General features: G+C 45.3%; 1 protein-coding gene across 4 annotated transcripts in view; it reads left to right on the top strand.

Annotated features, from left to right (window-relative positions):
• Positions 1–16,141, top strand: part of Dyrk1a (dual specificity tyrosine phosphorylation regulated kinase 1A) — a 124,234-nt gene extending 108,093 nt beyond the window's left edge. For all 4 annotated transcript variants that reach the window (XM_052158813.1, XM_052158811.1, XM_052158814.1 and 1 more), the window contains 3 exons: positions 6,324–6,630; positions 7,559–7,683; positions 12,885–16,141. In XM_052158813.1, the coding sequence (XP_052014773.1) occupies positions 6,324–6,630; positions 7,559–7,683; positions 12,885–13,505 (1,053 nt within the window). In that variant the 3' untranslated portion in view covers positions 13,506–16,141. The remainder of the gene's footprint in view (positions 1–6,323; positions 6,631–7,558; positions 7,684–12,884) is intronic.
• The last annotated feature ends 1,787 nt before the right edge of the window (positions 16,142–17,928 follow it).

Raw genomic sequence — 17,928 nt, 5'->3', positions numbered from 1 at the left:
GCCTGCTCTGTGACCCTTGCACTCTGCCGTGCCCCCTCTACTTATAGGCCATGCAGTTTCAGGTCCTAATTATACCTGGGTCTATAGTCCTGTGTACAAGCTGTGACACCTACTGACTCAAATGAGGCCCACTGACTTCTCCACTGTCTCCAGGTTTAGGCAGACAGTAGTCTGTTGAGGGGATGAAAGGTCCCTTACTGACACGAGTCTCTCTTTCACACAAGCACATAGTTGATCAGTCAGTCACAGCCCATTTTCCTGTTGAACCAAAGCTCAGTGGAAAATCCTCAGGTTTCTTCAGTAGTGTTCCAGGTCAGTCCTGCCAATCTGAATTAGCACTGAGGGATGAGAGCTGCTTCACATCTTTCTGTAGAACAGTTGGTTTCCACTTTGTCCTTACGTGAGCATTCATCCACCCAGTTTTCCACATCTTTGTCCTTCCCAAGTGCAACCAAGTCGCGTTATAATCATCACTGTTTTTTGACTATTGGGGCATTTTAGAAATGAGTATTTCTGTTTTCTTTTTTATCAAATCTTAACATATACTTACTACCCATTAATTAACTGTAAGTTTAGTGAGATTTCCCATAGTTGAGCTTAGTGACTGACTTATTTCTCTTTTAGCAAAACTAAAATTTGCAGCAAAAATAAATATGCATTCAGCAAAAACAAATGTGCACTCAGCTGGTCAAACTGTATGGGCAGAAATACAAGCAGACAGTGTCATTGATTGTGCAGTTTATTTTCTTAGACGTTTTAACTTTTTGTATTTCAAAAACCCATATTCAAAGCTTTTAAAAAATATCTACCTATCATCTATGTGAGTACACTGTTACTCTCTTCACGTACACCAGAAGAGGGGATTGCATCCCATTCCAGATGACTGTGAACCACCATGTAGTTGCTAGGAATTGGACTTAGAACCTCTGAAAGAACAGTCAGTGCTTTTAACCCCTGAGCCATCTTTCCAGCCCTCATAATCAAAGTTTTAATGAAATAAGTATTAGTTCCTTTTTATTGATGTGATAAAAACACCATGACCAAAACAGCTTATAAAAGGCATGTTAGTTTGACTTTAAGGCCTGGGCAGCATGGCAGCAGGTGGCCAACAGCGGTTGCTGCAACGGAGAGCAGGGGTGGAGAGTGCGACTGGGAAGGAATGGTGCGAGGGAACTTTGATGCCCGGCCCCAATCCCACACTTTGTCCAGCAAGACCAGGCCTGCTAAATCTACTCAAACATTTCTGCCTCTTGAGCAAGTTCTCAGACACATGTGCCCACTTTGCACCCACGACCTAACACAAGAGCAAGTATTTCCACCGAGCTCGGCCTTCTTTTCCCACCCTTCTCCTCATCTGATCTGTCACAAGTGGATGTGATCACCAGCTGTACTTCATAAAAACTATAATCTCTGGTGTTATCACTTTCAAGTGTTGATCTTTTCACTGCACAAAACACCTGACAAAAGCAGCTTACAGAAGAGAAGGGATTTGTGGTTTGCAGTCTGTAGGTGCAGGAGGACCAAGAGGTGGCTGTCCCCTGTCCTTGGCTGCTGCTGTCTTGCTCCTTGTTTCTCCTTCTGGGAACCCAGCTGTCCACAGTCCTCTACCTCAGCTAACTAGTGCAGGTCCACGGTGGCTGCGGAGTCCTGTATAGTTGACAGTGAAGACTAAGTATCACATTCATTTAATAAAACAGCATTTGGGAGACTTCATATTGTTTTATATCCCAGGGCTTAATTTGTTTTATTGCTTCATATTATTTCATTGACTATACTGTAATTTATCTGTCAGTGAACTTTTTTGTTTATATCTAATTAGGAACTAATTGATTAAGGCTAGAAAGAATACACACTTCTTTTTTCTAGTGGTATTGTCTGAGAATTGCCCAGACCTATGTGTGTTCACCATCATTGTGTCTGATACTTTTGAGAGGTGCGCTGCTTCTTGGTGGCTGCTGCTTGTCGGTACTTTTTCCTGTCCAGAAAGTCATGGTGTCTGGGTTCAGGGGAACTTGTAATATTAGTAAGGCATCCTCAGCAGTAGGCAGTCAAACCTGTGGGGCTCCCCATCCCTTTAATTCCCAAGTGTGTAAGGATTTGCTTTCGTGTTCTCTCATGAAGAACAGTTCTTTCTTTTTTAATTTTTTTGATTAGATATTTGCTTTATTTACATTTCACATCTTATCCCCTTTTCTTGTTTCTCCTCTAAAAACCCTCTATCCCATCCCCATCCCCCTGCTCACCCCTCCACCCCCAACTTTCCTGACCTGGCATTCCCCTACACTGGGGCATCGAGCCTTCACAGGACCAATGGCCTCTCTCATTGATGTCTGACAAGGCCATCCTCTGCCACATATGTAGCTGGAGCCAAGGTCTTTTCTTTCTTTGTAAATTTTGAAAACAACCTCTACTTGTGTATCAAGTCCTAGAAATTGCAGTGATGCATACCTTGCTATGAGCCTTTCTTGCATGTACAGTGATGATGATCATGTGACTCTCCACCCCCAGCCTCTCCTTATATAGTGAATTTTTTTTTTTAGTTGACTTGGAATATTTATCCTAAGCTGTGATAAAGCACACTTGGTCCTGGCATTTCATGTAGCACTGAGTTAAACTTAGTGGTCTGGTAAGAGTAGTATTCTGAAGTGCTCCTGATGTAGCTTATGATTTTTTTTCTTTAACAATCATTTTGAATCTTGTTTCATTATTTCAAAATATTTGAGAATTTTCTAGATATCTTAACTTGTCTCTAGCGAAATAGCACTGTTTTCTAAATGTGATATCATTCATTTAAAATGTGTAGGATGTGGTTTTATAGTCCAGAATGGAATCTGTTTTGGTGAATCTTCCCAGTGTATCTGATAACAATGGAACTTTATTATAGTGTTCTAGAGATATGTGTGTGTGTGTGTGTGTGTCTGTGTCTATGTCTGTCTGTCTGTGTATGGCAGTGTGTCTTTTTCTGTTTGTGTCTGTCAGTATCTGAGGGGTATCTTCAGTGGTATACTAGTTCCTTTTCTTGTCACTAATGCCTGTTAGCAAACAACTTAGAGGGGAGGCTTTTTTCTTTAGCTCACAGTCTAGGAGCATCACCTCAGTTCCTCAGGTAGACGTAGTTCACTGCCCACCAGAGTGGGAGATTGCCTGCTCATCTCATGTATTTGCTAACCAGGAAGCAGAGGTAGGCATAGAGCTATTCCCACAGTGAGTTGCTTCCATCTTGGCCCTGCCTCCGAAAGGTTCTTTAGCCTCCCCAGCCAGAACCAACAGCCCGGGACCAAGTATTCAATGCATGGTCCAGTCACTTTGAAACTGTTAAAAACCCTAGTAGTTATCTTTAGTTGTGTCATGGTTTTTAAAGCTTTGTTAGTAATTTCATTGTAATTTCTAATGAATTGACCCTTGTATTGTCATGAAATGTCTTATATATGTCTTAGTGCTGTGCCATGCAGGTTTTTTGGTCTGACCATTTTCATGGTGTGTGTGTGTGTGTGTGTGTGTGTGTGTGTGTGTGTGTGTTGCACATATACACCTCCTTAACTTTAAACCTTTCTTTTCTCTTTAAGTGTGACTTGTATGCAGCATATAGGTAGGACATGTTTTAAAATCTGCTCTTCCTTTATAGTGAATATTTATTTCATTTAGAGCAGTGGATTTGAGGTTTGTCTTTGTTTATTGTTTAGTCTGTTTCTCTGTCTTGCTGTGTTTAGAGCTGTTAATCACTCTGGAGCCTTGTTTCCTCAGCTGATTTCTCAGTTGTGTGTATGTTTACTGTTGTTTCATAATATGCATCTTTATGTCAAGTTGCCCTTAGATACTGTCACATCACTTGTATGTTGTAGCTCCCTTCTAACCCTTAAGTGCTTGTATGTAAACATCACTTCTGCATGTGTTAGAGTCCTCAGAACATATGGGCTGTTTACCTCAAGGAAAGGGAAGTGCTGTAGGCTCGCCGAGTGCAGGGCACTCCCATCCTGCATCCATGTCCCACCTGTGCCCAGCTCCTTCTCCTTTTTCAGTGCGCAGCTTGTGTTTACAACTGGAGCATCTGCTGCCTGAGGGCACCGCTAATTGATGTCTGGTTTTAAACTGTCTTTTGTGTGTCTAGAGTTTTAGATTAGCACACCCCAGAAAGATGGTCTGTGAGGAAAGTCAATGTTTGTTCTTAGCACTCTTTACTTGTGATACGGTTTTCCTTTTCCCTCAGGATAATCAAACAGTCTATCTTCATACTTGGTTATTATGCACTTATGTTTTTAGTTTAATATTTCTTTTGTATTTATTCTCAGAGGGATTGAAATTCTTGGGTTTGTGGACTGATGTCTTTTGTAGGTCCTCAGATGTTATCAAGTACTTACTCTGATGAGCCTTCTAGTTGTCCAGTTACGTGGGTGGTTCTGCCGTGCTGCCCTGGGGTTCTCAGAGCTTCAGTGGGGAGTGCAGAAACACTTGCCTTGCTTTTATGTCTTGAATTTGGATACTGTCTTTGCTCTGTGTTTTTGGTCACTGCTATTTTGTTAACCTGGCTTCCCAGCATTCCAGCTCTATTCTGCTGTTGGAAGTTCTCAGCAGGTTAGAGAAATGTATATCAGTTACGTGCTTCTCCTTTGTGACCACAAAAACCACAGGCCAGTCTTTAAAATCCACCTAAGTGGGATGCTGTATATTTGTCATTCCAGTGCTGGGGAGGCGGGATGGGGGCACCCGTCTCACTGGCCACCGTCTGCCCTGCTTATTGAGTTCCAGGCCAGCGAGAGGCGGTGTCTGAAGGAAGGGAAAGATGACACTAGAGCTTGTTCACAGCACGCAAACGGAAAGTGCGTCTCCAATACTTTCGTAGAATTTGTATTTGTCCTTAGTATTTTTACAGATTTTCCTTTTCTGAAATCCCATCTATTCACATGTGTTGCTGCCTACCTTTTATTAAACTGTTTAACTTACACATTTATTAGTTAGTTTAAAAATACCTGTCTGCCAGTTCTACTGCCTGGGCCATTTACTAGTATGGATTGATAACTCATTTTCCCTGCAATTATAGACTCTGTTATTTGTTTCTGTAATTTAAAAAAAAAATGTAAATCTTTCTGTATTTGAGAATGATTGAGCTGTGTCATTCACCATGAGAAGCAGCCATGCCTCTAGTACTGTCAGGCCAGGAAGGTCTGAATCTGGGTCTTTAGTGTTTTTGCCTCAGGTTTTTTAACTATCTGAGGAGGCCTGGCCCTTCACTCATTGTTTGTTTATGACTGAAGGAGGCTCGAGAGCTCTATACACATCGCCGTCCACTAGCACCCAGGACAGTTTCCTCTAGCTCCTTTGCTGCCTTGGAGTGGCTGTTACTGTGTGGTCAGAACTAGACTGAATTATCCTTGCTTGGGCCTGGTATGGTGGCCCTCTTTTCTTTACAGGACTCTTCTAACCTGGTAGTAGCTGTCTGGGGCTGGGGATGTGGTCAGTGGAGGAACACTTGCTGAACATGCACAGCTGTGATTTGTCCTGCTTCCTTACTTCAAACAACTGTCACCAAAACTCCAGTAGTGCTGTTGAGACTTATAGAAAGACGGCATTGTTCCTGGTTACTAATGAGTGTCAGTAAATCCCATTCTGTGGTTAAGCAGCTAATGAACCATTTTGTAAATGAACCAATCCCTTTACTTTGAGTGGCATGCACAATTTTAAGGAGCCACCCTTAGGGAGGCAGGGCAGCATGTTCTCCAGTGCAGAGCAAACCTCGCATTGTGTGCACACTTTTAACTCCAGCTGGGATTAAAGCACTTGGGAGGCAGAGGCAGGCAGATCTCTATAAGGTTGAAGCCAGCCTGGTCTATGTGTAGGGAGTTGCTAGTCAGCCAGGACTATGCAGGAAGACTTACCTGTCTCAAAACAAACATAATTCACAGAGTGAAGCAGGTCAGAATCCATTCTGCAGTTCTCTGTGCTGTAGAAGCCACCATAGTAACTGTTTTATATTTGCAAATTTTCTTTATCTTTGTTTACTTGCTTGCTTGCTTGCTTGCTTCACAACTTTGAAAATAAGAATCGTGTTCCTAGGTGAAGCTGTACCAACCCAGCTCAGGCTGGGCCAGTGTCTGCTTGCTGCTGAGCTACACAGATCTTCACAGATCTGGGTTTTTTTTTCTCTCTCAAAACTGTATTGGACTCTTAAACACGTGCTTAAGTGTTATGTGCAAAGTGGAGGGAGGGGTCTAGCTATCTCATTAATTGTCTTTTTTCATAAAGCCTTGTACATTTGGAATAAATCGTGTAAGTGCTACATCTCCTACCAAACTTAGAGACAATTTTTGTTGTCTCTTCTTTAACAGGAGTACAAACCACCAGGAACCCGTAAACTTCATAATATTCTTGGAGTGGAAACAGGAGGACCTGGCGGGCGACGTGCTGGGGAATCGGGTCATACTGTAGCTGACTACTTGAAGTTCAAAGACCTCATTTTAAGGATGCTTGATTATGACCCCAAAACTCGGATTCAACCTTATTATGCCCTGCAGCACAGTTTTTTCAAGAAAACTGCTGATGAAGGTACAAACACAAGCAACAGCGTGTCCACCAGCCCTGCGATGGAGCAGTCTCAGTCTTCAGGCACCACCTCCAGCACGTCTTCCAGCTCAGGTCTGCCATGGCTCTGGGGCTTGCTTGTGTATGCTTGATGTTGCGTACTGGGGTGGGGTGGGAGTCCCCGTCTCTCCCCCCCCCCCCCCCCCCCCCCCCGCTTTGGATGTTTTTTGTTTTGTTTTGTTTTGTTTTTGAGGCAAGTTTTCTCTGTGTAGCCCTGGCTATTCTGGACCCCACTTTGTATACCACTGTGGCTTCTCAGAGATCCTCCTGCCCCTGCTGAAATTTCAGAGTGCTGAAATTTAAGGCATGTGTCCCCAAGTATTTATTATAAACTAATTTTTTTTGAGTTTTGTAAATAGGTAGCAAGGGATTATTTACTTCAGTCTGTTCCTAGTGTGTGTGGTTCTGAATTCAGTCCCCTCAACACTCCTCCCCATCTGTATGGTTAGTAGCAAATTTCACTGTTAAATGTGCACAAGATAAGTCCTGACAGAAACAAAGCTTATAGACAAAAATGTAAATGGTTTAAGTTTTACTTGGCTGAGGAGAACCTGGCTGTATTAGCAGTTGGTGTGGGAAGACATCTAAGACTCTAATAACTTTGTGGTATATTTCAAGTTAATATCATAGCTTGAAAGTTTTGTGTGTCTGTTGTGTAGTACTTGCATGTAAGTGTGCATATGTGCACACCTAAGGTCATGTGTGGGGCATAACACTGTGTTTCTCTTATTACTTGGAAATCAGAGGCCCGCTGTTCTATCCAGGCTGCCTGGCCAGTAAGGCCTTGGGTTTGTCCTGGGTTTGACCAGCCCTGGTGTCTGTGTCTGCTGGAGGCCCACCCTGGGTCCCAGTGCTTGCTCGTGCCCCTGCTGCATGTCCTCTTTTACCCTATGCTTTGAGTGGTGATGATGCAGTCTTAGAATACTAACTTAAGCAGAATTAGCTTTAAACTCACAAGTTATTTCATGTCCTGACACTAAAGGTGGATCCTCGGGAACGAGCAACAGTGGGAGAGCCAGGTCGGACCCGACGCACCAGCATCGGCACAGCGGTGGACACTTTGCTACTGCTGTCCAGGCCATGGACTGTGAGACTCACAGTCCCCAGGTGAGTGTTCCCAGTGCTCCTGCTATGGCCTTGTTAGCTTTAGCTGTGTTGGCTGCCAAGGGCTGTCAGGACAACCATGTCTGTGTCCTTTTTTCTAAAGTCTTATAGTGTCCTCACTGCTTAGAAAATACTAGCTCCGCTCCTTGTTAGAAATGAGAGCATGCGTTGGGTACACATACCACCGACCTTCAAGGTATCTATCCAGATTTATTTTTCATTTGCTACAGTAGGTTCTGAATGTCAGCAGTTTGCTCTCTGCCTCTCTCAGGAGGCACCGAGACCTCTAGATGCACTGATTCTCTGTGAACTGTGCAGTCTGGGCCCTGTTGTTACTTCTGGTGGCCTCCAGCATTCTCATCCTGGTACTGAATCAATTTGTGTTGGTTTTTTAAACTTGTAATATTAAAGTAATTTTTAAAGTCAGCGTGGAGCATGTGGTGGGGTAGCTATGTTTCATTGCTGCGGTAATACCCAGACAGGAGCAGTGTGAGGAGGACAGGGTCCACTCTGGCTCACAGGTCAAAAGAAAACCAGGAAGACGTGATGGCAGGCAGGGAAAAGCAGGCTGGCAGGGTCAGGAGGCTTCTGCATTTAAGAAACAGGAAATGGGGCTGTCCTCCATAGAGCCTTAAGGCCTAATCCATAGGCCAGCCCCCTCTACTTGGGCCTTCCCCTGCAACTGACGGCCAGCTGCGGGCCAAGTATTCAGACACATGAGAGAGGTTTTTGCTGCTCAGACCACCCAAGACCTTAAGGAGATGATGCTCCTCTGCATTGTGTGCTACCTTTTGACTCTGTTCAAGAGGGCCAGTGGGTATTTGGTAGAGTAAGGAAAACCTGAGCTAGATTGATGGTCATTCCTTTGTTGTGACTGGGCCACGTGGTTTGGCTAGAGAAACTGTCAGAGAGTCTGCCTTCACTGTTTGTATTCACCAAAATCTACAGCCGACCTTCCTCAGAGATTCCCTTTCCCTTCTGTTGTCTGTGATATGCCTCCATCTTCTCTACTCTTAGCTAGAGGCCCCTGGCCTCCTCCTGACTTCTGCTGTGTGCAGTCTTCAGGCTGCACTGCTGTTCCTGCTCTCTCACAGCTCCTCTCTCTGCTTTCACTGAGCTTCCTGTTGGTGGCCAGGCCCGTGTCTCCTCCTTCCTCCACGGGCTCTGACTCCTTCTGTTGAGCAGCACTGAGTCTTTGCTCTCTCGGGTGTACAGCATCTCTCCCTGGGCCTTGTCTCTCTCAGAGCCCCTGCAGCTCAGTGCACTTAAGCTCCTGGCCAAAGTTAGAGTGCCCATGTCAAACCACAGTCCTCACTGGTGGTCCAGGGGATTCCCGTGCTCTCCTGTGTCACTGCCTGGCAGCATTTAGCAGTGTTGATGTAATCCACATACATTGAATTACTCTGGTTTCTTTGGTAGTATGTGTCTGGTTCTCCGTTATTTTTTTGTCCCTCCTCCCTTAGCTGTCTTTTTGAGCAGTGTTCCTGTCCACCTTGCCTTGAGATGACTGTACACACTTTCTGCTTGGTCTCACCCCTTATTGCCAGTCATTACAGTCACCATTTTTTCAAGCATTCTTTCTGCTTACTTCTGACTACACTTTTTTTTTTTAAGATTTATTTATATTATATGAAAGTACACTGTAGCTGTCTTCAGACACTCCAGAAGAGAGAGTCAGATCTCGTTAGGGATGGTTGTCAGCTACCATGTGGTTGCTGGGATTTGAACTCAGGACCTTTGGAAGAGCAGTCAGTGCTCTTAACCGCTGAGCCATCTCTCCAGCCCCTGACTACACTTCTGACCTCTGGGTTGTGCCGGGCTTACTGTAAATACCATCCTCAAGTCTGAGCAGTGAGAAGACTTTACTATTCCCTGTTGCTTTATAGCAATGGTCCTAAACTCACTTATTTGCTATCATGAATTCAGGGCCAGGGAGTTAGTTTTCAGGTTAGTGATGTGTAAATTCTGATTTTATGCATATATAGTTAGCCTTTCCACTGTGGGAGCCATGAGTGTCCTGTCCTTCCTGTGAAGGACCTATGACGTAAGTGCTTGTCGACCTGAGGGACCTCTGCAGACTGGTGAACTTCGCTACTCCGGTCTAGTTTGTTTCCCTGCTTTACACAGCCCTTGTTTCTAACAAGTAGAACCTCTTGAGATGCAGTGTCTGTGCTCTGCCCTCAGAAAGCTCACATTTAGTCTTCCACTCTGAGGACTGGGCCATGCTGGCTCTCCCAAGCTTCCTCATTCTTCCTGCGGTGGCTTAGGGTCAGTGTACTGCAGAAATACCTAGATGTTCCCAGAATAACACACCTGTGTGTTCCCACTACCTTACAGAAGCTATGAACTGCCTGTTTACTTTAGGTGGCTGTTGGACAGTCCCAGCTGGCATTTCTGGCTCATGATCATCACTCTCCTGCCTCCACGTAGTTGACGTCATGGAGATGCTTCCTTGTGCCCAGCATGCTTTTTTTTCTTTTTGAGTTAAAAACTGTTGCAGTTGTTTATTTATACTGCGTGTGTGTGTGTGGGGGGGGGGTGTGGGTGTGGGTGTGGGTGCATGTGAGCCATAGGCTGCCTGTGGACGTCAGAGGCAGCTCTGGAGTCGGCTGTCTGTGTCTGTGGGGCGGAGGGAGCTGCACGGGTAAACTTAGACCGTCGGGGTCATTGGCAAATGCCTTTACCTGCTGAGCCGTCTGGCTGGCCAGTGTTTCATAATTGATACAGTTACATAGTAAGAAAGAAACACACCACACAAGTTTGTGAAAAGCCCTTTTCTTCATGCCAGCTAGTGTAATACAAACTAGTATTTGTAGCTTTTATGTCTTTGAAAGATGTTCTTTATGGAAAAGGACATCTAGTTACATATTATCAGATAACATTAATCAGGCAATATTTTATATGTAGACACAATATTTATACACATTCAAACGCCTTCCCCAGGTATATTATACACTTTCACCTCTCTGTAAACACTGTCCTACATGTACACAGTTTTATATCTAGGTCTTTCTTCATTTGGCATAGATTTGGTATTCTTCCTGTACCAAAATAAAGCTTTCTACTGTTTTGCAGTATCACATGTCTAACTATCCCGTGAGTGGTTCACTGACAGCTTCCTCCTGGCATCTCTCATCTGCAGTCAGTTTCCCTGAGACACCATAATAAAACCTTTATGTGTACCAGTCACACGTGCACATTTTGTCTGTCTACTAAATTCCTGGAAATAGTTGGAAGTAAAATTGCTGAGTCAGAGTGAAGTAGCAAGAAATATGGTCATGATTAATAGATTGTCTTCTGCAGGGTTTGACAACTCAGAGAGTTGAGTATTGAAAGTCATTGCCAACGTGGAGTACAGTGGTAGAGCATTTGCCTGGAGCACACCGTGCCCTGGCTGATTAGTCTCCAGCGGTATGTCGCTGCACACTCCCTGCTCTTCCCCCAAGAACAAAGGAGGAAAGTAAGAAAAGGTGTGCTTTAGAGCTCCTTCACCTGTGTCTGATTTCATTGTTGATATCCACTATGCCCTGAAAATACCACACAAAGAAAGAATCATCGTATCTTTATAAAATTTTGTGTAAAGCTCTGAATAGCAGGATGAGATCTCGTCCCACCTGCTCTGTCCCTGCCCAGCTTTGCCTGTGGCCTGCCTGCTAGTCATTCAGGAGGGAGCAGCCCCATTTTAGATGACTTTCCGTACAACCACTGTGATTGTGTCAGTGACTGTCGTAACTTAAGATGTTATAATTAATCATTTGATAATGGGTTTGGCACAAGAGTAGCGTGCTGTCCACTCAGGTCTGTCAGCACTCAGGTGCAGTTAGGTCTCTGTATTCTACCTTGTAGCTCTCTTCTCTCTGCCTAGGGTGAGAGGCCTGTGGCAGGAGTCGGCCTCCCTCATGGTAGCAGAACCCTTCCATGTGCTAATCTATCTGAGACACATATCTTGGAACCATGAGGGCTTTGATTTCAGTTCTTTTAGACTTTGGTGTAGCTGCTCACCTTTTGCCAGTTGAGTGTCTCTAACTTGGAATTGTAACATGCTATAATTTTAAAGCATTTCACAGGAGATTAAGAATGGTCGGCCTGCATTTTCTTTTATGAGATTGTCTGCCAGTTTTGTTTTCCCTACGGGATTTACAGGAAATTCATTTCTATACAATTTTTATTGAATATGTACTTTAACCATTTGTGCTAGACTCTGGTGGTAGAGAGCCTTTGCCTTTTCAGAGCTCACAGTGACACAGTATAAAAAACTAAAGCACAGATAAAAGTGGCAAGTGATGCTTCTGTACCAAAGAAAGTCTTGGGGTATCCTTCTGAGGTAGGTATTGCCTGCATAGGGTTGGTGAAGTTCTGTGCTAGACCTCAGCCCAGACTGTCAGCACAGCAGTCCAGAGTCGTGTGACCAAGGACTGTTGTTAGATTGAGGCATATTGAGTGAAGTAAACTAAACACACACTATCCAAGGAAGGCATCTGAGAGAATGCCAGAGTTTTCCTTCTCTGTGAGTGCAACAGTGAAATAAGAGTTGAGGTATTGGTGCGCCATTTGTGCACAGACTCTTAGCTATCCATGACTACACAGCCCCTAGGCCCAGGTGCCCATGGCATGGTATCCAGCAGACAGACTGAGTAAGACCGAGACAGGCTCATTCCATCCATAGTCTTGCTGGTGGCCAAGGGAGTATAAAGGAGGCTAGAGCGTGCGCTGCATTCCTATGCAGTGCAGTGAATGCGAAGTGGGGATCTGGAAAGGCAGCAAGGGCAGTGCAGGAGCAGCCTTTGCCACAGGCACTTAGGACAGCATCAGCAACTGACGTGATTTTTTAAAAGATGTCCAAGCAAAGATTAGAAACAGAGGAAAGAGTGGGTGCAGATACCTGGAAGAATGTGGAAGTATATGTGGGAAGAAGGCCTGGGCAGATAGGAGCTCATATACATAAAGAGATGTTGGAGAAATGGCAGTGGAAGATTGAGCGATGGTGTCAGGGTTCGGGATTACTTTATGCGCACTAGGATATGCTGAAAGATTTCGCATGGGGAACATGTGGATTTAGAAGCACATACTGCTCCTCTAAGTGGGGCTGGAGATGGGCAGGGGCAGACACGCGTACCCATGAGTGCGTGAGTGCTGGAGCACATGCTCAGGCATGGGTGAGGCTTGGAAACAGTGCTGATGATCCTTTCACAATACTTCCACAGGTGCGCCAGCAGTTTCCGGCTCCTCTGGGCTGGTCAGGCACTGAAGCTCCTACACAAGTCACTGTTGAAACCCATCCTGTTCAAGAAACAACCTTTCATGTAGCCCCTCAGCAGAATGCATTGCATCATCACCATGGAAACAGTTCCCATCACCACCACCACCACCATCACCACCACCACCACCATGGACAACAAGCCTTGGGTAACCGGACCAGGCCAAGGGTCTACAATTCTCCAACAAATAGCTCCTCTACCCAGGATTCTATGGAGGTCGGCCACAGTCACCACTCCATGACATCCCTGTCTTCCTCAACAACTTCTTCCTCGACATCTTCCTCCTCTACTGGTAATCAAGGCAATCAGGCCTATCAGAACCGCCCAGTGGCTGCTAACACCTTGGACTTTGGACAGAATGGAGCTATGGACGTTAATTTGACCGTCTACTCCAATCCCCGCCAAGAGACTGGCATAGCTGGACATCCGACATACCAATTTTCTGCTAATACAGGGCCTGCCCATTACATGACTGAAGGACACCTGGCGCTTCGGCAAGGGGCTGACAGAGAAGAGTCTCCCATGACAGGGGTGTGTGTGCAGCAGAGTCCCGTAGCTAGCTCGTGACTACATTGAAACTTGAGTTTGTTTCTTGTGTGTTTTTATAGAAGTGGTGTTTTTTTCCCAAAAACAAAAGTGCAAAGCTGCTTGACTCAGAAGGAGATTAACACCTGAACCGCTACAGGAGGGCAGAGCTGACTTTTTTTTAACTTGAACAGATTGCAAAGGGACAATGACGTTTTTACGAGCCATGTCCACCGTCCTCACGGAGAGCTCAGAGTCCTCTTCTGCCTCCCCCATTTAACTCCATCTCCCGGTCACAGTGGGTTTTGTCTTTCTATCCAACAAAAGTTAATGTTCAGCTGTTGGTCTTGGTCATTTGCCAACTAATTTTAAAATAAAAAGGCACTGCACATAATTTGCATAAAGGGCCCCATAAGGGTGTTTTGGTTTTCTCATTTTTATTTTTTTCCCTTTTTCCCCTGTTTTGTTTTGTTTTATTTTGGGTTGGGGGTGGGGTGGGAAATTTGGGTTTTTATGTCCTCTACACACTTGGGCATGGAAATGCAGTACTGTAAGGAAGAGGGACCTCCAGCACACACAAACATCACCATCAGCTGTGTGGAAGGGACGATTGTGTTGACATTTGTGAGGCACATTAAGCATGCTAAGTGGCGGGATCAGGACTCTCCTATCTGAACCTGCTGAGGAGCACAGCGGCCATTGCATGGGATCCTGTGGGTCTCCTGTTGGAGAGGCCACAGGAAGATAGGATGGAACGTGACTGGTCTCCTTACCAAGGCGCACTGAGAAGCAATCAGCGGGTCGGTTGTGGCCAGTCCTGGGGAGGTCTGAGTGGTGGTCCTTGGGATAACCTTTGGCCTTATGGATTTGGACTCGGAGTTAGAAGAGCCCACCATTTCAGATGCAGTCACTCTTGGACATGCGTTTGCAGACAGTCCTTAATGCTGAAAACACAGAGAATGGGTAATTCAAGAGGCCTTTCTTTTAAAATAGACTTTTGTGACCCACTAATTGTAAGGTATTGCAAGGTCACTTTGCGTGTGTCATAAAGCTGACTCCCTTCTTGGTTGAAGGCCACAGAGGTAGTGGTTTGCGCTGACGGAAACAGCTACAGCTGTGTCCCTTCCTGCCTTTACTTTTCTTTGGCTTTTTCTCGGCACGTGGTGTCTCCACCATTTCTTCTGCACAAAGACGTCTTCTGTTCATCCTGAACATTTTAAAATGCAGAATTTTATGTGACTGCTTTTTTGCCTCACAATTATGCTGTGAATTTTACAAAAATTTATTTTCTTTTTTGATAATTTATTGTACCAAAGCTGTTTTTATAGCACATAGATGTCTGTAACCAATAATGTAGCAGTTCTGCACTTTGACACAAGGTGTAACTAGACCATTTTTAAATGTCAGTTGAAAATTATGGCTGTACTATTGCTTAAACAAAACTGGAACTGTTGTTGAATCCATAGCCAATACATTTACAGCAATCTGTGCACTGGACAGAATAGATTGACATCTAATTCAAGATTACAACACCTGTCACATTCTAAATGTGCTCAGGCTTCTGAAGGGAAAGGGACACTGGGTCCAGAAGCTATGGAGCCAGCAGGTGGTCTTGTATTCCTGATTAATGTCCTTGTAAACTTGAACTTGAGCCCTTGATTGAACCAACAGGTCCACAGTGGGACAGGAGGGTAGGACAGGAGGAAGGCAGAGCCCTGAGCATGGCTGCAGCGAGCTGCAGTGAGCGGGCTGGCACTAGCAGTGCCTTGCCTGCAGAGCACACTGCCCTCATGTAACACAGTCTGGCAGTGGCTAAATTTGTGTTCCCATTTAAATTGAGCAATTTTAGGGTGTTATACTCTCAAGCAGTTGAATTGGGAGAATGAAGATATAGTAATTTCCCTGTCCAGGATCAAAGAAGCTAGAAAGCAGCAGTGATCTACCTCTGCCGATGACCCCGTTGGAAGCAGCTCAGCAGAACACCATGTCACTTTTTATTGGTTAACTCCATGTGGCTGACTAGGTCAAATTTTTTTTTTCTGAGCAAAAGCAGGTTTTTTATATGTTGACTTTGACAAAAGAAAGGCCTAAGCTCTGTGCGTGCACGTGGAGACTGGAGAACACTGACACTTCAGGTGTTAATCAGGAAATCCATATTTATTTTGTAATTAAATGTCAAGCCTGTGGATTGTTCTGAACTTGGTAGTTGGTGAGCGTTTACGCACAGAGGCCTCCTCTTGAGCACAGCACTGTCAGGAGGAAGGGCGGGATTAGCAGCTGTGGCTGTGGAGCCCCAGGCGCCACACCCCCCACGCCACACACCCCCCACGTGGCTCAGCTCATTCTTTTTTTCTTTCTGTGCTGGTTGCCACATTTTAGCAAGCACCAAAAAAGAAAGCAGTCTTTAAACCGATATTTACATAAAGAACACCACCCAACCCAGTGCTTCTGCATCCTGTGTCACGTTACAGTCCAGTTTGTGTGCTTTACTGCACAGTCTGGTTACAGGACTTCTGTGCATTGTAAACATAAGCAGCATGGAGAGGTTAAATACCTGTGTTCAGATTGTAAGATCTAGTCCGGACTTGCTGTGTATATTGTAACGTTAAATGAAAAAAGACCCCCCCTTTGTATTATAGTCATGCGGTCTTATGTATGATAAACAGTTGAATAATTTGTCCTCAGAGTCTTTACTATGCTTTTTTTAAAAATTAACTTAAGGAAAAAATGTAAACAGTAAAAAACAAAAAAACCCACTCTTCCCCTGCGGTGAAGCAGGTCCAGGCCTGGCAGGTAAAGCAGGCACAATCTGGTCACCTGTGTAGAGGGGACGTCCTGTGAGACAGACAGTGGCTTCTGGTGTCTTTGAAAGTAAAAATTGGAGGTTTAACAGATAATGGTTTCTAAAATGGATTCTTTACCTGAGTGGTTGTCATGTTCAGTCGCTGTTCCCATGTCTCTGTCTAGAGAGCACGTGGGGACCCTGTGCTTCTCCAGAGGCCCTGGCCTGTGTGGGTGAAGGACAGAACTGAGTGCTGCCTCCCTGAATCTGCTCTGTCGCCTTCCTGTCCAGAGCCTGGAGCCCCTGTCACGCCGAGGCAGTGTCTAACCCACAGCCTTCTCTTCTCTGTGTTAGCCTGCACAGGGTCTGTTCTGTTGAGTGGCCTTCAGAAGGTAAGAGACTTAGGTAGAGAGGAATCTAGTGTGTCTCCTGTGCTCAGAGAGCTTGTCGTAGGTTACAGGTTTCTTTTTTAGTTGGGTAACAGACGCATTTTGTGATACTGGACAACAACATACCTAAGACTTAATCTTACCAAAAAAATTAGAACTGCCTTTTTTTTTTTTTTTCCTTTTTAAACAAAGCTGCAATAATCTAAGGCCTCAGAGCTATGTTGCTGCCCTGGGTTCCCGCCTACTGTTGTCTAGTGTCATGTTCTTACACAGTGAGGGACATGCGTAAGGACAGGCAGTTGGTCCCAGCTTTGTCTGAGTGAGAATTCAGGCTCAAGACTCCTCTTTTGCGTCTGTTTTTGTCCTGGGGACCACGTGCAGTAAGTAAATCAAATGGTTCATTCCAAACACAAAACCAGGCCTCGGTGTTGTGTGTGAGGGAGGCCTGGAGGTGGAGCCTGAGGTGGCAGCCGTGCCACCATTGGTGGGCTGAGTACAGCTCTCATGGTCCGCTGTCCAAACTGAGCTTCCTGCAGCCTGTCTCCCAAGGGCACAGAAGCCGGCTAGTGCCTTGGCCGTGCGCAGACCCAGGCCGCCTCTCCCGCTCGTCTTCTCTTCATACTTTTATTTTGCCAGGTCCTAGGTGTTGGCAGCAAAGGTCGGGAGCCGGGCTGCTCTGGGCCAGGGCTGGGTTTGTAGCACCATCAGCCTTGGCTGGGCACAAACCCTCGCTCACTTTCAAGCACATTCTTCTCTTTAATCTTGACACAAAGCTTTTCTCCTACTGGATACTGATGTCAGCACAAAGTAACTGCCTAGACCAGCAGCTAGACCCCTTTTGGGGGTTGAACAACCTTTGATGGGTCACCTGAGACCATTGGAAAACAGATCTTTACGGTTCATAACAGCAAAGTTACAGGAAATAGTTTTTTGACTGGAGGTCACCAAAACATGAGAAACTGTATTAAAGGGTCACAGCATTAGGGAAGCTGAGAACGGCTGGTCTGCATTCTTCCGGTACAGAGAAGTTCCCACCTGAATCCCCGACCCCATCCTGATGGGAGGGCCACACACTGGTCTCTGACCCAGCTCTCTCACCTGCCCTGGCTGGGCTGGGTTGGCTTCTTAGGGAACAGTGCTCAGGAAAGGAGTCACACTAGCTAGTAAAACACCTTCACGCCTGAGCGTGGGACAGAGATGGGACAAACTCACAATGAAGATGCAGAAATCACCACAATGGGGCTGCCACGAAGGAGGTGGTGGGCCTGGAGGCCGGGCTGGCGAGGGCTTGCCA

The sequence above is a fragment of the Apodemus sylvaticus genome, chromosome 15 (genome assembly GCF_947179515.1).
Source record: "Apodemus sylvaticus chromosome 15, mApoSyl1.1, whole genome shotgun sequence".
NCBI classification, from domain to species: Eukaryota; Metazoa; Chordata; class Mammalia; order Rodentia; family Muridae; genus Apodemus; species Apodemus sylvaticus.
Note: the sequence above shows the minus strand (reverse complement) of the source record. Positions and strands in the feature narration are given on the sequence as shown.